The sequence below is a fragment of the Morone saxatilis genome, unplaced genomic scaffold (genome assembly GCF_004916995.1).
Source record: "Morone saxatilis isolate NCDOM2014 unplaced genomic scaffold, NCSU_SB_2.0 Contig14, whole genome shotgun sequence".
In the NCBI taxonomy this organism is placed as follows: Eukaryota; Metazoa; Chordata; class Actinopteri; family Moronidae; genus Morone; species Morone saxatilis.
This window is the reverse complement of record NW_023339696.1, coordinates 5,309,818-5,329,528: the sequence shown is the minus strand read 5'-3', so window position 1 is coordinate 5,329,528 and position 19,711 is coordinate 5,309,818. Positions and strand designations below refer to the sequence as shown.

At 43.2% G+C, this 19,711-nt stretch overlaps 2 protein-coding genes across 2 annotated transcripts; one reads left to right on the top strand and one right to left on the bottom strand.

Annotated features, from left to right (window-relative positions):
- Window positions 1-1,871: 1,871 nt before the first annotated feature.
- Window positions 1,872-7,183, bottom strand: jpt2 (Jupiter microtubule associated homolog 2). Its single transcript, XM_035654672.1, has 5 exons — window positions 7,019-7,183; window positions 5,935-6,086; window positions 5,422-5,573; window positions 4,189-4,225; window positions 1,872-3,370 (listed from the first exon to the last, which is right to left on the bottom strand). The coding sequence occupies exons 1-5, from the start codon at window positions 7,072-7,074 to the stop codon at window positions 3,108-3,110; spliced, it is 660 nt and encodes a 219-aa protein (XP_035510565.1). The 5' UTR covers window positions 7,075-7,183; the 3' UTR covers window positions 1,872-3,107.
- A 2,239-nt stretch (window positions 7,184-9,422) lies between these two features.
- Window positions 9,423-19,705, top strand: cramp1 (cramped chromatin regulator homolog 1). Its single transcript, XM_035654993.1, has 16 exons — window positions 9,423-9,587; window positions 9,969-10,345; window positions 12,124-12,326; window positions 12,454-12,607; window positions 13,082-13,165; window positions 13,355-13,403; window positions 13,615-13,710; window positions 14,536-14,731; window positions 14,836-14,910; window positions 15,280-15,361; window positions 15,536-15,646; window positions 16,090-16,247; window positions 16,863-17,049; window positions 17,450-17,617; window positions 18,352-18,497; window positions 18,855-19,705. The coding sequence occupies exons 1-16, from the start codon at window positions 9,538-9,540 to the stop codon at window positions 18,966-18,968; spliced, it is 2,250 nt and encodes a 749-aa protein (XP_035510886.1). The 5' UTR covers window positions 9,423-9,537; the 3' UTR covers window positions 18,969-19,705.
- Window positions 19,706-19,711: the final 6 nt, after the last annotated feature.

Genomic DNA, 19,711 nt, shown 5'->3' with positions numbered 1-19,711 from the left:
TTGATGAGACTAATGCCTTAACATAAGAGGGGTGGGCGCTTACAGCCTCACGACCCCACAGAGAAGACCCCACAGTATAGGACATAAAATCACTTCCAGACAATAACAAAAGGGGAAAGAGTTGAGAGCAAACATCTTTCAATTGACCTTTCGTTCAGCCTGACAACTGTAGCTTGGGCTATTGTTTGCTGTGGAGACGATTAACAATGGAGACAAAAACTGGTCAATGAAGCATACAAACTGGGTAGATAAAGGACCCACAGCTCCACAGACAAATGAATCTTAACTACCTCAATATTTCAGTTTCCCCGGTTCACAGTGCGTACCGGTGACATGCTACTGGAAAGAGAGACAGCAGTGTTAATGTACAGTGTGTGTATCGGCAGCAGTGAATCGACATAATTCAAGTCAGACAAACACAGAATAAATTGTGAGCTAAACTTTTAAATCTGCCATAAAGAATATTGACTGTGTGTCCAAAGCTGGAATCCTTTCATCGGCATAAAGCTTCAGTGGTCCTTATTTCACTCAGTAGGTGGCAGTGAAATACTAACAATATTTACATTTCACACCATTCATGATTTCTTCAGACACTCCCAGCAGAGGGCGGGTTAGTCCTTCCAAGGTCCAGGCTTTCAGTTATCAAAGAAATCAAATCTGCGTGGTCATTTTGTGCTTCTTATGTTTGTTTTTATTTGGTTCTTAAGTAGACATCTTATTTTGCAATTCAATATATATATATATATTGATCACTTGTCTCATGTTGTTATTGCTTTAAACACTGAATTTGCCACTCTCATACCACACACCCACACACACTTCATTCGTTGCTCCCCATGAAACATTTGGTGAGAGCTCTTACAGACAAGCTACATATGAAAGAGATGCTGGTCATAACCGTCCAAGCAATCACATAGAACTTTTCTACACCAATGTCATCTTTTACCCACAATTGTGCAGCATTATAGGATGCCGAGCGTCACCTTTTACGGCTTCCAGCATGTACAGTATGTCGTACAGGGTTTCTGCAGGTTTAAACAAGTTCAACTTTGAAGGATAGGAATGAAAATCTGTATTGGTTTGATGTCGGTTTCATTTTGTAGATGAATACACATTTAAAAGAGATACTTTATTAATCAATTTTTAAGGCCTGTAAAAATCATATAAAATCATGTCTTAAATTAAGATTATTGGATTGTAGGCTTTTTAAGACCCCGCAGACACCCTGTAATAAGTCTTACATAAGTAGGCATATGACCTTTGAGCTTACAAATTACACACAACCAGCCCCGCCTGCTGTCTCTGGCTTTCGTTTGTAAGAAATGCATGTGAGTATTATCCATTTCTTTTAAGCAATAAAATGCTCATCAGTACTTAGATGTAAAATAAGGAGGCTTAGTTTTGAGAGTTTCTTGGTATCATAAATGAAGTCTACTTATCTCAGTATCTGTGTATACTCACATGTATTTAGTTTGCTGCTTAAAAAGGATAAAAAAAATGAAACAGTATCAGAGGTTCCAATGTGTAGTAAAAAGCTAAAACTACATTTTCCTCCAAGGCATTAAGTGGCCATTTTGTCTTTTGAACAAGCAGCTTGCACAAAGTGCTGCCAAAAGGGCAAATCCAGACAAAAGCATCAGTGTCAGAGATTCAAGAATTAACTATAAATCTGGAGCAGACAAAACTTAGTTTGTATGTCACATTTTCCCAGATCCAGACAAACATTTAAACAAGGTACACGTGGTATTTCTACTTTTAAATTAAACTGCTACTATTGTTACTACACTACTTCCAATTAGTAATTACTAAATATTCAATAGTCAAAGAAGTGTCATATTTCTGTTTTTGGAAAGTAAACAAAATAAGCAAACTCTAAATGCAAAACAACAGTTTTATTGCAATACACAGGATTTCTTTCTGCTGCACTCATTGCCTGCCAGGCACATCAACACACAGGGGACAGGCTGGCACCAGAATACCATGAATGTGCGTCATGAAGTGGGTGAAAAGGTGATTATCAATGAGCCCACCTGGACTCAGGTAGGCCACACGCTTGTCCAGAGTTCACTTGTCTTCAGCCGTTTTAATTTAAAACATAAACAAAGGCCTACCCCAAGCAAAAAAAAAAAAAGGCATGTTCTCAGATAAAGCAAGCAATGAGGACGAAGCAGAAAAGCACCTACATAATACAATCGCATAAAATCAAAATGGAATTTCTTTAAGGAAGCGGAAACATTGGGGAGTCAACAATCGCATTCATCTTTGTTTCGAAGTCGATTTTGGTATTCTAGAGAAGGAAACCATGAAGGAGTAATTCATGAGAAGGCAAGAAAGATGAAATATATTTAGCTGACGTAAGGCTTCTGATTATACGGTCATTGGTTGTTGTCTAAAACATTATTTTGAAAAACTGCCAAACAAAAAAGGTTCTATGTCATCATCCAGTAAGGATTTGGCACTAGTGGAACGCCCTGAAACATTTTACATATTACATTGGTGAAAAGACTTATTCACCCCCTTCTGACTGAACACATTAAGGTTTAAAACAAATCACCCTGACATTTGAGTTGAATTTATCACGCGAGGATTACGGTTACACCAAATAATTGGAATCTAGGACTGTTTAAAGCTGAACATCGCACAAGCACTCCAACGTCTTAACCATTCTTGAGATGCAAAAACTTTTCCAAAAAACGACAAATAATTGTGCCTTAAACCCAACTGCATTTAAACATGCTGAAAAACACAGACACAGTGAAAAACAGTAACCGCAATATTGAGACTGAACAGTGTCACAGTTACAGTTATCGGGCAATAGCTAGCCTGTTGATTGATCAGTTGGTGATTGTATAACTGCAGGTTTCAGTGAAGAAGATTATCAAGATCTGAACAAAGAGCTTCAACAGAAAAAGGGCTGAAAGTGCAAGAAGTTGAGGACAACATGTTTGACTAGGAATCTGGTGTGAAGAACAAAAATTCCTGTCTGCTATGAGATGCACGGGTGAAAGACCAGTGGGGAGAGGGGGAGTTGGAATGAGAGAAGGTCAACAGAGGAGCAGACGAGGAGTGTATGGACACAGACAGGTCGGAGTGGTGTGTTCAGCTCATCAGTAGAATACCACACTAGACTTTCCTCCGGGGGGGTTGAGGACCCTGTTGTGAGAGCGAGGCTTGGGTCCCAGATGAGGCTCGTGCTTCTTCATACCAGTAGTCTCATCTCTCTCATCGGGAGCTGAGGAAGAGGAAGGGGAAGAAGAGGGCTCAGGCTCTGGAGGGGCTGAGACCGCAACAGGCTCTTCTTTGGCTGGCACGGGAGCTGGAGGGGCAGCTTCCTCCTTCACCTCAGGTTGACTGACCTTGGGTTCGGGTGCTTGGAGAAGAAAAAGGGGGGGAAAAAAAAAAAAAAAGGATTTACAAAAATGGCAGAACAGAATAATATCCTCAAGATATTACCACCTATTTCCGATTGTAATACAGAATAGAAATCTCTTCAAAGTCTTAAACAAGAATGACGGAAGCAGAGAACAGCTGTTAATGCCATTATCGAGATCACAAGTTCATCTTCAAAAGATTTCTCAGAAGAACACAACTTTGTTTTCTCGAGAACGCAGGATAATCATGGAGAACTCAAAAATTAGTGTCTAGTTCTTTTGGCCACACCTGATTTGATGCTTTCAAAATCAGTCTGACGGGAAAGATTTATAACTGAAATTTTGTTGAATGCACATCTGAGAGGTAACTTTTGAGATCATGCCAGGAAATGAATAGCTTAAGTAAAAACAGGAAATGACCTTTTGTTTTCTTGTAATGATTATGTCGGAATAACAAAGATTGTTTTCTCAAGATAAGGAAAATAATTAACTCATAATCTCAACAGAACAGCATTAACTATATATAGAGATTACAAGCATGGCTGTTCTCTGTGTTTATACTTTACAATAAAAATGTCAACATTTTCAAACTTAAGGCAACAGTTGATCTTATAACCAGTTGTTGCAAAACTCAGGATCAAGAAGAAAGACAGTTTGTCTCAATTAAAAAAACAAAAAAGACCTAACTATATTCTAATCCCTGTGATCAGAGGTTCGTTCAATGCTACAGTGAGTGGAGGGAGAAGGATTATTCCGTAGAAGACAAATCTCCCAAAAACATTTAACATGGACATTGTTCTGTACGTAAGAAACTCACCTGGTGATTCAGGTTCAGGTCCCACACTTAGATTGTCCTGTAAAACATTAAAGATAAGAGGTTTCTCACAGTGTAATCAATGAAAGGACTTAAAACCATCCTTCATCTTTGTTCTACTTCAAATCAAGCTAAATTCTGTAAAACAGCATTTATACTCTACCAGCCGTGGTCAGGTCTCTCCAGAAATAAAGATTTTAATCTCAACAAGACTTTTACCTTGTTAAATAAAAGGAAAATGAAAATACCTAAACTGCATGTTTATAGTCAACAGAACTTGTAATAAGGCTGAACACGATATCTTCCTCAATGATCATATACAATTCTATCACGTGCTCTGCGTAAAGGATCAAATGAGTCATAGTGAGTGACCATCACCCACACTGAGTAGTTTGACTGCGTTTGCAGCTGCGAAATCTCCTTGTGACACAGATTCATGTAATTTTTTTTAATAGAATTAATTATTTTATGGCAAAGATTTCACACTTTTTGTATGCAAGTAAAGTTTATTTGAATTATTTCCTTGAACACAGGATGGCAACTTTATTCAGGTCATACTGACAGGCTGTTCAATCAGTCTAGGATAACACCACAACATCAGTTTGAACTTCTGTCATAAACTAATGATCATAAATACTGTTGATGTCGGTATGTTTCCCTAAACTGCGAGCAAATAAAGACTTTCCACAGGGACCCAATCACAGTAACGTACGTGTAAGTAAGTCATGAGTAACTGAGACATTCCCTCATGTTTACATGCCTTTACTATGTTTTCCAGGGGGGCATTTCACAAAAACAGAATAAATTCAGGAATTCTTGTCCTAATCTAGTCAGTGAATCCTGGCTTTCTGTTTATTGATGAAATACAAACACAGCCACTAACAACCTCAACGTGTTTACAAAAAACTGGTAAGTTAGCTGATTTCTGCTGATTAGTGACTGCCTGCAATTTATTTGTGTCACAGCTGAGATTGTTGCAAAAGACTCAGCAGTCTTAGCGAGCAGTGGCCTGGTTGCACAAACACTATTGACCCATGGAGAAGACAGACTGATATACTGGGGTATGTGACACAGATGCTGTGCTCTTCAAGTATTACAGGATAAAATGAGGATCAGATCAAAGTTTGGATGAACTGTTCCTGTATGTTTACGGGTTTAAGAGTCAGGGGTGAAAAAGAATAAAGAAAAACACAAGTATAGTGAAAATGGAGTATGAAATGTAGGTGCACGGCCTACCTTTGGCTTATTTGGGTGACCCCTGCTTGAGCTTGGGGCAGGTGCCCTTTCTGCAACCCCAAATATGTTGCTGCTCTGCCCACCTGGAGGGATGGGTCTCTGTGATTGAGCTGGAGGTTCAGGTTCTCCAAATATTCCGCTGCTCTTCCCACCTACAAAAAAACATTACCAAGACGTTGGTCACGTTTTGCGGCCGTGTCATGACGACTACTCACTCTCCCTTCAGCGTCACACCGTTGGACATAAGCAAATTATACTGTCATATACACAGTGAGAATCAGCAGATAAGGCAGTCAGGGTGACCAAGCAGTCACTTCTGGAAACTCGGACTGTTTTTCAACAGTAGAGTGGAAACATACCTGCATCTACCACACACACCACAAAATCTGGAGGCGGGTTACATTCAGGCACAGAGGACAGTGTTGACACTGGAATCATCACATTACAGTAACAGTTTTCACACCCTGGACATCGACAGACGCACATCCATTATCCCTGACAAGCTGGTCTGACCTGGAGGATTGGAGCGCCTGGGTACACTCTGGGGCGGCTCTGCTGGAGCAAAAACTTTAGAGGCCATCTTATTCGGTCTTCTTGATGGTGCAGAATCTTCTTCGAAGCCACCAAACAGGTTACTGGAGCCACCTCCAGGAGGCTGCAAAACCCTGCAAGAGACGAGAGAATATAGTGACACCTTCCTTGGGTGCTATCCAATGCATCCATCCAAGTCTTATTTAGATCCTGTGCAAGTGTGACCTTGCAAATATTGAGACAGAGGTGTGTTTACTGGTTAAATTGGAATTCATCTCACTAAATGTTAACAGTCTGTGTCTACGGAGCAAGTATTGAAGTAACCCTTCTCAGAGGTTGTGAATCCTTCCCAAATTAAAGAGTGCATACAATGTCTTTGAGTCATGGAGGTTCGTGTTTACTGACTACTGTTAGAAACATGATGTCGTGGTTTTAGCACACAAAGAGGACCAGGAGAAAACAGAGGCTAGCCTGGCTATAAATATGTTACAGTAAACAGCTTGAGCCAACGCAGACAAATAACAGGCTACTCGATTATATACCGGGAGGTCTGACCAAAGTCTGAAAAGTCTTCCCGCTATAATTTATCGTGTTATTAAGTGCAACAACATGCGTGACTATGGACTATTTTAGCGGGGCCGACCCAAGAACTGAGGCTTTCGCTGAGGAAAACCTCCTTAAACTAGAACAATGTGGCCACAACGCCATCGGTGGCGAGTACAAAGAGGAGCAGCCTGAAGTGGCTTTCACACTTCCGCAGGAGACAACGCCTGGTCGTGTAGCTTAGGAGCTAATTCTTCACTCTTGAGTTGGCGACTGCGGAGACAACTCAAACCAAGCTAGCTGTCAAGATGAGCGACCACCATTTATTCGTGACATCGCTGAACACTGAAGGTATTAGCAGAAAAGTGACAGTGCACAAATGTAGGAAGAGCTGCTGTCGTATAACGTTATAGCGTACATTGAGACGAGCCGACGAACCGCTCACTGCACTCGAAATAAAACATCGTAGGCCATGTCTTTCACATATCACCAAGCTACGCGACTAACGTAATATATTGTTCACCTTGAACTTGGTTTTGTACCAGTATCCAACCCTTGAAACATGTTCGTCGAAGTCATAGTGGTTTTATTTGTGAGCCTTCAAGTTTCCGAAGACAACTTCGTCAGTTTGCCAACTGGACGTCTAGCAAGTTCCCTGTCTGCGCGTGCCCAACCAGACTCCGGAGTGAGGAATTTCAGTCCACCCAACTGTGACGCAGAGGCATCTGATTGGTCCGCTGCCAACCTGCGGAGCGCTCGTTTCATTGCACCCGGTATCCCTTCAGCAAAAATGTGACTAGTAATCCACTGCGCCCAAGTCTTTTGAGACAAAACTGAAGCCACTTTCTTTTTTTTTTTTTTGTTGCATCTGATTTGTACGTTTATTAAACACATGCAATGCTTTATACATGTCTTATATAGAACTAGGCAGAAAACTCCGCCCTGCCGATTTGTCAAAGAGAGTTTAACAACCGAACCGGTGCACTAGTCTTGATATGTGACGCTTGTTCTTTTTTTACCGGAGCGCCTGACCGGGGCAGGCAACGTGGGCTGAGTCCGAGTCTGATAGCAAATAAAGTAAAACGCACATCTTATTGAATCAAAACTCCCTTTGTGACACATGTTGTCCTTTGCGACCGTGCTTTTAGTCAGCGGTTTGTTGCCTGTTGTAAATATCACACTCTGACTCCACACAGACAGGTGATTTTCGGCGTACGCCAGGATAAAATTCAAGTGCACCCTCTGAATTCTGCCTATTCATTTGTGCTTCGAAATGTCAATCGCTTCCTGGGCGGAACTTATTTTAAAAGCGCCAAAAACCTCCATTGCGGTAATCCAATCTCGTTGAAAAAGCGCTAATTTCCTGAGCAAAAATGTTAAATTATTGAAGGGTCGCTGGCTTGCAACTTTTGAAAATACATATCGTGAAAGTTTACACGGCGTGGCAGGAAGAGAATGCCAATTGGTCCGTCACAAGGCGTCTCTCACTAACGATTGGCTGAGCCACCTGTCAATCACATTTCAACCGTCGTCCTCGTGTATTTCTGACCAATCACATGGTTTGTTTTCGAGTTGTAGTGGGCGTGTCTACGCGCGTGGACAATCGAACTGCAGGAACTGTCATCGTAACGAGTTGGACGGCTGCCGTCAGCTAGCGATGCTAGCCTGTGTGTCGATTGGGAATACCACCAACAGGCTTCCACTTCAGGTAACTCTTAAACTCTGACAATGTTTTCCTGCCGGGAGACTCTTTGAGGTTCTACCTAACACAGTGATTATAAGTCGCAGGCGGTGTTTGTAACGTTATGGCCGGTTTGACTGCTATAGCGTTAACGGTAGCTAGCCAACACCAGCAGCCATGCTAGGTTTACCACGTTATGTGTGGAGACGACTCTTGTTAACGCAGCTCGCTACCACACAGTAAACGACGACTGACAGTGTAAATCACTTAAACTATTATTACATTGCACTTTTAAAGTAACGTGAACGTTGTAGTGTAACCCCAGGTCAGTGGGTAGACCAGTATAACCAGTGTCTGATACACTGCAGGGGGATATAGGTCATGTAACTCTGTGGCATGATCCCAGTGTGCTGCTGTGAGACTGTAGATTCATCTGAAGTTACACTGAAACGATAGTTGGACGCAGAGTACAAGTTAAATCATAGTTGCATCCATCTATTAACATCCCAACCACTTGAAGTTGTAAGAATCCGGAGCTAAAGTACTTTATTAAACTTAGTTTCAGGCTCTCTCTGTTGTTGGATGAGGGACATTTTGTGGCAGGTGGAAGTTGTGTGAAAGTTATTGTTTATATGAATGAAACCAGGAATATAAAAAGGTTGTGTCGGACCGTAGAAAGGAGGGGGGGGTCAACCCTCGTCATTTTCAGACTAAAGCTGCTCATGTCCAATTAATCTTTCATTGTTTAGCTTCCCCTTGCTGCCATCCTTCTGATTGTTCACAAATACACAGTCGGGGGATAACTAATGGAGCAGACACATGATGTTATAAATGATGAAGTGATGTGCACATACACACAGTCTCGACGTGCACCGGGCACACAAAGCCTGCTCCTGATGTTGACGAATGAAGAATAATTAGTGTGAGGCTGTAGAAATGTGAGCCAATGCAGTATCGTCACAAACCCTTAAAGTTGCAGGGTGTACACGAAAGTCACAGTTTTACACACATCATTTTCTGCAGGCGACGGTGACGTAGTGACAAGCAAAGTCCACTTGCACACAGGTTAATAAAACTATCGATACTGATCGATACAGACGAGCCCGACTGACACGGGCTAGGGGACATTCCTCTTCGCTGCATGCACTGAATATCCCCTCACTTGTCGGTGGTTTTACAGTTTTAATTCTCGTTGCAAAGAAGCATTGAGTAATGTTGTTGCCGATAGAAAACAGTTGAACTGCGCAGAGAGTTCAGCTCAGTCGAGGCAAGAGCAAGGAGAGGGCAGAAAGCGGAGAGATCGCTCTAGGTTTTATTATGCTCACTTTGGTCAGTATTTGCCAATCTAACCGGTCGGACTCATGGTGAAGAGAAAGAAGACGTCGCCTACTACCGAAGAGCACGAAAATGGGTAAAATAATGTTTAAAATAAACACTTTATTTAGAGGTCGAATCCGCTGAGGGGTTTCGTTGTCGTTTCTGCAGGGCGCTAAACTGAAAAGCGCTCGCATTTGAATTTAGTTGAAATTCAACCTCAAATATCGGCGATTTGAGCCGAAAGACACTCGGTAAAACGCCGCCGTCAGTTCCTAAACTATTTTGGTTGTTGGATATAATTTCTGTGAAGGCGTTAAATGCATATATTTGGTGTTGTTTTGTCGGGACTGGAGAGGGGATTTGAAACAAACAGCGGCGGCCATGTTGAGAGACAGTGATCGTCGTCTTTAGAAGTTAATTTTGCACACCGCTTTGCTCCTAATGTGACAATTTTTCCCTGAATGTGTTCTGGCAGCATGACACCGGGCTCCAGAGAGGGGATCGGTGTCGATGGGAGGAGGAATCCGTCCAGAAAGCCCGAAGGTTGCGACGAGGAGGAGAGCGGAGAGCAGGCGAGCGAGGAGCGCAGTACAAAGGGAGACGACGGAGTGGAAATTCTTAATCCATCAGCCCCGGGTCTCAGCCCCGGTTCAGCCCCGGTCCTCCCCGCCTCTCCGCCGAACCGAACCGGACTAGGCTCAGCCCAGCATCCCCAGACCTCCGCGGAGCCCGCCCCTCCGTGTCACGACCAGCATCATTTTCTCCGATCCAGCGTTAGACCTCCGAGCAAACGGATCCGGAAGGATTCAATCGGCTCGACCATCAATGGACATGGCGGGGCAAAATCGAAAGGTACCGTAGGTGACCGGCTCAGATAAAAGTGTGTGTGTGTGTGTGTGTGTGTGTGTAGGGGGGACTAGCAGGGGTGGGTTGGGGGTCTGCTTTCAGTTGTGTTTACAGTTTCTGTATCAGGGATGGCTCAACTGGACTGGGACTCTTCTTGTTGCTGTGGGCTCCCACCGTCCACTGGTTGGACTCTGGGTGGGCTGCTGGCTGCTCCAACCCAAGTTACAGCACCATCCTGTGAACCCTCTCTGTGAAGAGGAGGAGAGTCACAGGCCACAACTGAAATCTCAATTAGGATGTCATATGACTATTTTCAGTTACAATGTCTTGGAAACTTGCCACCATGGCTGTATAAACAAGGGGCTGTTATTATGGCTGTCGTTATCAAATGAGTGGAGGAGAAATCAATCTCAGGTTTCAGGCTGCAGTGTTTCTGAATGAGACTGAGAAGTGTGATAAGAAAGATGGGGCATTACTGTAGGGAGTTGAGAGTAGACTTTATTCAGAGATTAGGACAAAATAGCAGGATCATCTTATCGCCTTCAGCCAATAATATAATTAGTCACTGAGCCAACCAAATTTGTGAATTAAAATTTGTTGTTTCAGAATAAAACAAAATGCAGTTATGTAAGATGAACCCACACATATCACCACTAACACTTTCACTGGTGACTTGAAATAGTAACATTGAGTGTTTGAGCAAAAGAACTAACGCTAAAGATAACTCGAGGCGCTCAGCCTTTTATGATTTTTAAACACACAGAATGATCACTGAACCCAGATATTGATAAACACTAATGGACAAGTGGCTTGATTCAATGTGTCCATGTAAACGAGGCATCTCCTCTTGGGTCTCCATACCACCAATGTAAAAAGGGGTAAAGAAAGTGAGAGTGACAGGAGCATTATTCTCCAGTATGTTTGAAATCTTCTGCTCATTTGGAGCCTGTCATTGAAGTGCTACACACAAAGAAACCTGTATCTTCCTTACTGAAGGATTCAGTTTTCACAGATTTAGTGAGGAATTATTAGAGTGTGAATGAGGATAATTATGCTGCTCTGCAATGTCTGTTTTTTCTCTCTTCAAAAGGCCTTATGATTTGGACGCAGATCGTACAGAAGTAAACATTTACAGTATATTGGTGAATTAGTGTGCTCTGACAGGTATGACTGTGTTGTTTCATTAAATTTATATTTAGACTGAAGTGTCAACCAGTTGACCAGTGAAGCCCCACTTATTTTGATATGATGCTATATTTGGTACACATCTGTTTTGAAAGAGACGTTTCTAGGTTAGTGCCTATATCCACATACATTTGCATTTGTAAATTAATAACCATTTTGAAAATCAGTTGCATAGTCTTAACATAGAGCAGTGCCGCAACCGCCTCTGTGCTTGTATTAATGCCTGCTGGCATGCTGCTCTGTACTGGGGCAAACTTGGCCATTGGAGCCCACCACGGGTTGGTTTTGGACCCATGTACTATGGACCTGGCCGTAGGGACTGATCGCTTTTCCTGCCTCCTTGCCAGAGCTGAACCACAGAGGGGGAGCGTTGCAGGTTTTGCAGTGTAATGGCAGTGGGTGGCTTTGTGTGCATGAATTTTATCATCTCCCAAACCACGCACCTTAGAACTACTACCCCGCTATAGAAAAAAACTACGGGCGGTCAACCAAAGCATTTGGCTCAATCCTTGCATTTTTTTACTCTGATGTTTTGACATCTGTTTTTTTTCTCTGAATGTTTCAAGACTGATGGATTTGTGGGCATTTGTTTAACACAGGAGCAGAGAATGGCTCATCCTCCCAGGGGACAGTCGGACAGTCGGGGCCTGTGGCGGGCTCCACAGGGGGAGTGTCCAAGGCCTCCAAGGGCCAAGGGTCTTCTGAGAAGGAGGAGCAAGCCGGTAACCAGAAGAGGGCCCGTCGGCAGTGGGAGTCCTGGAGCGCAGAGGACAAAAACAGCTTTTTTGAGGGGCTCTACGAGGTAAAGGGTAGAACCAAACTACCTGCCACAAAGTGTTGGTTGTTTATGTTATGTATCACTTAGTTAACATGTCTACATATGTGTCTTCTGCTCCTCTTCTGCTTATCTCTACTACTCTGGTCTCCAGCATGGGAAGGATTTTGAGGCTATCCAGAACAACATTGCAATGAAGTACAAGAAGAGAGGCAAGCCAGCCAACATGGTGAAGAACAAGGAGCAGGTTCGCCACTTTTACTACCGGACCTGGCACAAGATCTCCAAACACATTGACTTTGCTAATGGTGAGCTTCCTTTTGTTTGTGTCACCGTTCTGAGTCTCAGTGAAAGTTGGAGGGTAGAACAGTATTTATTTCACAGTTAGAGCCCCACTTTAAAAAAATATTAACGTGCAACTTTTACCATCTTATCTACCATCTCTCTAATATCCGTTAGAGCTGTCAGATAAGTTAACATGACGCCTGTATGTGTCCAGTGGTTGAAAGGGTCACTGCTGTGGTGGAAAAAATAAAATGAAAGACCGGAATCAAAAGGGTGTTAAGAGACAACTCCTACACTGATGTTTCTTCAGCATTTTGTCAGGCAGGGAGACTTTGTCCCAAAACATATGTTAAAAAACCCCTCAAGATAAGCCTGAGCCCCTTTCCACTCCAGGGAGCCCCCACTGTCACTGTTGTGTTATCTTTATGTTGCATACACATGCCTTCTGCCATGCTGGTTACAGCAGTGTTGTGACTTGTGCCACCTTTCCTTCTCAGTGTACTCCAGAGTGCTGAAGAAATCCTCTCAAGAACTGTACGGTCTGATCTGCTATGCCGAGCTCCGCAAAAAAGTTGGAGGATGTAAGTTAAGACCGTGTTTGAATGCATGTCTTTTTAAAGTTGTTTTGTGTGCAAGTGTTGTTCTGCTGTTAGTCTGGGACACCGGGGATGTGATTAAAACACACCGCTCGCTCCCAGTCATGGGGGACAGCTGCTCGTCAGGGACCATGTCGTAAACGCCTCTCTGACTTTGTGTTTTGTCTTTGACAGTAATGGATGATAAGAACGTGGCAAAGCTCAATGAACTCATCCAACAAGGGTAAGTCGTTAGTAAAACTTAGTAAAAAAAATGCACAGGCCACACAGTTTTCAGGTTTTTACAGCTTTTTCCTGGCTACTGTATTGAGAAAAGTTTTTGTCATGTCTAATTGTTCAGGCTACTCTGTCGTCTGTGTTTATGTGACTTGTTAGCAAACTTAGGTTGGCCTTAAAAAACAAAAAGATTTCACTGCTGTTCTGTGTTTGACCAGGGCCACCACTGTACGCTCCAAAGGGAGGAACCTGCGAATCAAAGCACCCATGTGCCGTGCACTGAAGAAACTTTGTGACCCAGATGGTGAGCATGTGTACACACAGACACCTAACACATACTGTGCATAGTAAAGTAAACAAACATCAGTGCTGAAAATATAAACCATGGTGACGGTGAGGCACAGGATTTGTGGGGGAGTGGTTTTGGCAATAACAATGGCAGCGTGTGGGCTAGTGGCGTTACCATGGTAACTCCGTAGGCACAAAGTGAGGAGGAGGACCATGATGGAGATGACTGATCTGACCGGCTGGCATCTACCCCTCTGCTCAATAACAGCCACTCAACTAACTTAAAGAAAACATTTGCTTTAACCAAGGATGGAAAATTAGACGCGCTGGTTTGCTCTGTTTCCTCTTCAGTACCACTGAGTTTGGTTATTGTCTTCTTGTTGCCTGATGATCCATTAAGCCTGAACATTTACAAGAGAGCATGCTCAACTCTTCAGCAATTGCGCTGGTTCAATAAAGTTTAAAATGTTTATGACTGCATACCAGCACAAAATCCCTCTGACTGGACACCTGGGGTTTAAATTGATTTGAAAGACTGGTTAAGATGCTTTATGATGCAACATAAATCATATATCACACGTATCAGCTTTTTTTCTGCTGATCTTTACTGATAATGTGTGGTGGTGCTGATGGTTCTGTAGTTGTCTTTGTTAAACAATGGGAATTAATATTGCTCCTTCATGGGTTATTGTTTGAATATTTATTTTGTATACCATGTTTTCCAGTATCGCTGCATCAACTGCAATTGCTTGTGTGTGTGTGTTTGGAAATGAACAATAATAATAATACTGGATGTTGTTCAATGGCTTTACATTATTCTCAAATAACTGCCCTCCTCACATTGACATGTCTTACTCGTTCTTCCTTTCTTTAGGTGGACGCAACCTCCCTCGCTCTCTGCTGGGGTCGACTGCGGGCAGCGACTCAGAAAGTGGTGTGTTTGCAGTACCCACCACGCTGCCTCCCAACAGCTCGCGGCACAACCGAATGTTTTCCCCCAACAAAGAAGCTGAGTTGGCCTTCAGACAGCAGCTCGACTCTATCAGTGTAAGGCAGAGCAATGCAATACTTTTGACGCTAATTGTACGAAGACAAAATTGGTATATCTTCCAGAGGAATATGCATTAATGTTGATGTGCTCTTTTTTCCAGATGCAGTCAGATCTTTTCCTTTCTAGACAGAGAAAACCTCGAAACAGACAACTCCGAAAACCGCTTGTAGTTCAGGTAAGGAAAGAGCGTTTTACCTTATCCCTCCTGTGGTACCGCAATGAACACCATCTCAGTTGCTTTGTACAGTAGTATAAACTTCCTTTTGTAATGCCTCCTTGACGCAAATACTGATAAAGTATATGGAGGAAACATGGTTCCTACAGGTGTAGCTAAAAATGTAAAAAGTAGTTTGGTTATGAAATGATGCAAAGAAACTGCCTGTAACCATACGCACAAACTCACAGTCCACATAGTTGGATTGGGAAGGTGTTAAATGCTGCCTTGTGGGGCTGAATGCTTGTACTCTATATGTCTTTATAGTCATTCTCTGTGCTATGTTGTGAGGTCATGAGATGTTAAAAAGAGACTTGTTCTTGTTCACAGCGAACACTCCTACCCCGAACTACAGGAGATACTCCTCAGCATGTCTGCTCCTTCTCCATCCTCTCCAACTCCTCTGCCACAGGTACTTGTCTTTTCCCCTATACTGTAGTTTAAACTGCTGGAAGTAGAGCAGTGTGTTAACTCTGGTAATACACTCTGCTAATGTGCCCTTTGTATATAACTAAATGTAATTTCTGTTTTTTCAACAACAACTCTACAAATCTTTCGCCCTCTCACTTCCTGTTTCTTCCCTCAGGAACTGGATCCTTCCGGCCAATCCATACTCGCCTTGCTCCTTCCTCCCGCCCCCCCCTGACCAAAGTTTCCCCTGCAGCGTCCAGCTCTGCAGCAGCCAGCCAGCTCTCCAGTGCGTACTGCTTTTATTAATTCATCTATTCTTCAGTTGTTTCTGTTTTATTAAAACTTAAGATAGAGTATAATGCATGTTGTACTACTACAGTTTTCAGTTTGAGTTTGAATTCTTCATCCTCCTGTGACTGTAAATGAAACAGTAACATGTATAAGTAGCTTTTTTATTATTTTGAAATTCTCCTTTAATTGGATTTTAAACAAATATGTTATGACATGGATCCTTCACTAAATTGGCTCAACAAAACCGGAAGACTACATAAACACAAACAAAACTAAACTACGTACATACTTACTAGTATTTACTAACTACAGTTTTGACCTCTGAAAACTTTCACTAGGTACATCTTCACGTGCTAGTCTGTTACTGTTAATACTTCAATCAGGTATGTGCTGATGTGACAAATCCCTTGTGTTTCTAAACTGTTAATACTCTTTCAGGTGCCATTGACCAGGCAGCTAAGTCTGCAGGTATCATCCCTGGCAGTCCCTGTAGGGAGCTGAGTTCTCCCTCTGTTGACAACAGCCCCATGCTCGCCACCACACCCATTGTTGATGCTGAACCAGACTCTCAACTCCTTCAGCACAATGTCCCAGAGGTCAGCGGTACACACTTGCATACACACACATACACGGTTTAATGTCCCTCCTCACTTGCTGTGTTGTTCCTCACTCTAGTGAATTACTCTGGTCATGTCTACAGTATAATCCAGGTTTTGTACAGTGGTAGAAAACATTTTGCAGTAACTAGGCTATGTAGCGATGCTGCCTTGCTACCAACAGAACAGGGGGGGGGACTACAGGTGGTCTACATGTGGTTATTGACACTATACTTTACGTTCTAGTATATCGCCTTCAGTGTTCATCTGACAAAACGTCGGACGCCCTTCAGATTTTTCCGTCATTGTTAAAACTATTCAGTCAATGAATATAATCAGTTAACACGACCCCTGGGATGAAGAATGACTACTATACAATGAGGGTGAAGTGGAACTCGTCACAGTAAAGTACTGCTTGTGAAGGCCCTATTCACTGTTAGTGTGTCATTAGTGTATGCCTTGCATAATGTTGAGTCTCAAGTGCTCCGTTGTCCAGCGAGAGTCGGGTTTCGTGGGTTGTTTGTTTTGGCCAGCTCGGTAGGAAACGCATGAAAGGAAATAGAACCAGTGCAACAAAATCCCCTCAATGCAGTGTTCAACTTGTTCTTTTCACAGAATGGTGTGCCTCCACCGTCTCCTGGAGTGACCGGTGGTGGGGACTCTCTCCTCTCTCCACCCAGTGTGGCCTCGCTCCTGGACATCTCTCTCCCTGGTCCTCCTGAAGAGCCTCTCGCCCCCGGAGAACCTCAGACACACATCAGTGACTCCATTATCGAGCTCGCCATCAACTCTGCCCACTACGGTGTGTGTGTGTGTGTGTGTGTGTGTGTGTGTTTCTGTCCTAGATGCTAACATTTACTTGGAAACCTAAAGTGTATTTCTGTAAAAAATGACATGTGGCAGAAGGGTATTAGCATTAAAATGGAGTCGGCAGGAGACATGAGACTCATGTGGCCGCGTTTCCACCACAAGAACTGCTTAGAGGAGTTTAGTGTGGCACTCAAGTAAAAAGAAGTAAAGAATAGTCTAATCTTTGTATTGAATAGCTAAATCCAATTTGACTGACAAAATTCTGACTTTGGTACAGCCCCAATATTCTGTGGAAGAAATATGTTAATATGCAGCCAACTAAACCTGTCAGACGTCAGACTTATTGAACATTGTGTGTGTAATCTAATGGCTATTTGCCTGTGTCGCTGCAGGGGAGGAGGCCGCTCTCTCTCCAGCCAAGCTGAGCAACAATGACAGCTCCAAGCTGTTGGCCTCGTCTCCGTCAGTCAGCCCATCCAGAGGCTGGATCCCATCGCCCAGCCATGACCCCCAGTGGTACCCCAGCGACTCATCTGACTCCACACTAGGATGCCTCCTCTGTAAGTCTTTTTTTATTACTATTAAATGAGCAGACGGCATTACAGATCTTTGTTTTTTCAGATTGTCTCCTCCGTGTGTCTTGTATCCAAAAGCCCGGTACACACTGCCTGCTCCTGCAGCGCGAGGCGAAACATCTTACTTTTTATTTCAAAGGTTTATTATTTAACAGGTTAGAGCAGCCACACCGCCTGCCTTGATCGAGCGTCTCAGCTGTGGCTTCAGCAGCGCTTCACTAGACAGTTGAGGTCTCGCCTATTTTTCCTGTGAGCCACACATTGACAAATATAAACAGTGAAATAGACAGTGAAAGGGGTCTGTTCAGTTATACCAACATTGACACCGACATCAACACCAGCAACATGTACACCTTTCAGTGTGTCAGTTTCAAACCTACAGTTTCAGTGTCTGTATCTGTAGAATATGTCACAGACATGGAAAAATAAAAAATATAAATGTGTTTTTTAAAGCTCAACACATAGCTGTATCTGTTTAAGACTGAAAGCTCTCCAGCGTTTCTTTGGACAGAATCCATTCATATGTTAACAGGGCTTTGTTACTCAAACTCAAAAGATGGGGCTGGCAGCAGCGACTACGCAGCAGAAACGCTCTCTGTGTCTGATCACCTCAGTAACGCTGGAAACACGTCATGTCCCATGAAGACAGCTTTATTTCCACTGCTCGTGTGTGCGGTCCCTTCTATTCACTGTCTCTCTGTTTGCCTCTTCTCTTCCAGCCAGCATGGTCACTCCTGATAAGGGCAGGCGGACCACCCTAACCCCCACGGGCCCCTCTAGCGGCACAGCTTTGCTTGGTCCTAGCCTCCTGGACTGCAACTCCCATGATTCCTTTCAGTCCCGTGGCCTTCCTGATGTGGCAGAAGTAAGTTGAGCCCTTTTTGGCATCATCTATAAATTTGCAATTTTTTAAAATGGGATTCCTTGTTAAAGGAATAGTTTGACATCTTAGGGAATCGCGTTTGTTTAATCTGTACAAAGACAGAAGTGTAAAAAATACAATGTCTGGACTATTTCTTGGCTGGGATGTAGGTGGATTTTATTATGTGTATTAGTGGCTGCTGGCTGTAGCTACAGACAGATATGAGAGTGGGATGAATCTTCTCATCCAGCTCATATAAATGTCAAACTCTTCCTTTAAAGTCAAGAGGTCCCTGGGGAAAGAAAAAGTGTCAGTTGTTATTTCTGTTGTAGATTGAAAGCTTATTGGTCCTGCTTGCAGATGGATTCCCAGCTTGCTTGTATGATGAGTGAGAGCAGCGTGGACTACATCGCCCGCTTCAATGACCTGGCTCAAGAACTGGCTGTGACTGAGCCCTCCATCCCACCGCCCTGAGGAGGAGAGGACCCGCCTCCACGGACCCACGGCCACCTGGAGGACATGGGTTTCTGAGTGACCGCAGGAGAGGTTTCCCCACTCTGTCTAGACTTATCGCCACGCTGTTTATTCTACTTCGGAGGAAAGACGGCTATGGAGAAAGACCAACCCCCTAAAGCCATCCCTGCCCTTTTTGTAAAAGTGCAATAATAATGGTGAACCTTGACCATTGTTCAAAGCGAGTTTGAAATGAGTTGGTTTCACTGAACTGTTGTTTAAGGTGAAATGCCCTTTAAAAACACTTTAGAAAAACAAATGCGTTTACAAAACACAACCTCATGTACAGGAAGATACTATGCCATATCTGAACAAAATATTTTCACTGATCTTTTATGTCTCTTCCTGCTCTTTGTGTGTGTGTGTGTTTCTTCTACTCTCGCAGATCAACCCCCAAAATGTGTAAATCCACCAAAATGTGCAGTTCAGATCCCAGCTGGTGGCAAACAGCAGCTGATTTTGAAAGTAATGGCAGTGAGAAGGAGGGTGAAAGTGGTGAGATCATAGTTGTTTTTATTCAGTTGTTACTGTGGCCTCGGTTGCTAAAGTAGAGCACAACAGAGCAGGGCGGGGTACAACTTAAACCCTTTTGCTACTGCCCTCCATGTCGTGTGCTCGCGATCAGTTCAGGTTTTATTTGGTTACATTTCAGGAACATCGCCTGCCATGTGTCTTTGGAATCAAGTCGGTCATTTCTTGCCATC

What these genes read in the sequence shown, in the direction of transcription:
- jpt2 (XM_035654672.1), bottom strand. Translation starts at nt 7,074, where the DNA reads ATGACTTCGACGAACATGTTTCAAGGGTTGGATACTGGTACAAAACCA. An exon ending in CAGGCGCTCCAATCCTCCAG is followed by an intron (nt 5,574 to 5,934) that starts GTCAGACCAGCT and finishes GTTTTTTTGTAG; the next exon opens with GTGGGAAGAGCAGCGGAATA. An exon ending in GTCACCCAAATAAGCCAAAG is followed by an intron (nt 4,226 to 5,421) that starts GTAGGCCGTGCA and finishes AATGTTTTACAG; the next exon opens with GACAATCTAAGTGTGGGACC.
- cramp1 (XM_035654993.1), top strand. Translation starts at nt 9,538, where the DNA reads ATGGTGAAGAGAAAGAAGACGTCGCCTACTACCGAAGAGCACGAAAAT. An exon ending in ACCGAAGAGCACGAAAATGG is followed by an intron (nt 9,588 to 9,968) that starts GTAAAATAATGT and finishes GTGTTCTGGCAG; the next exon opens with CATGACACCGGGCTCCAGAG. An exon ending in TTTTTGAGGGGCTCTACGAG is followed by an intron (nt 12,327 to 12,453) that starts GTAAAGGGTAGA and finishes TCTGGTCTCCAG; the next exon opens with CATGGGAAGGATTTTGAGGC.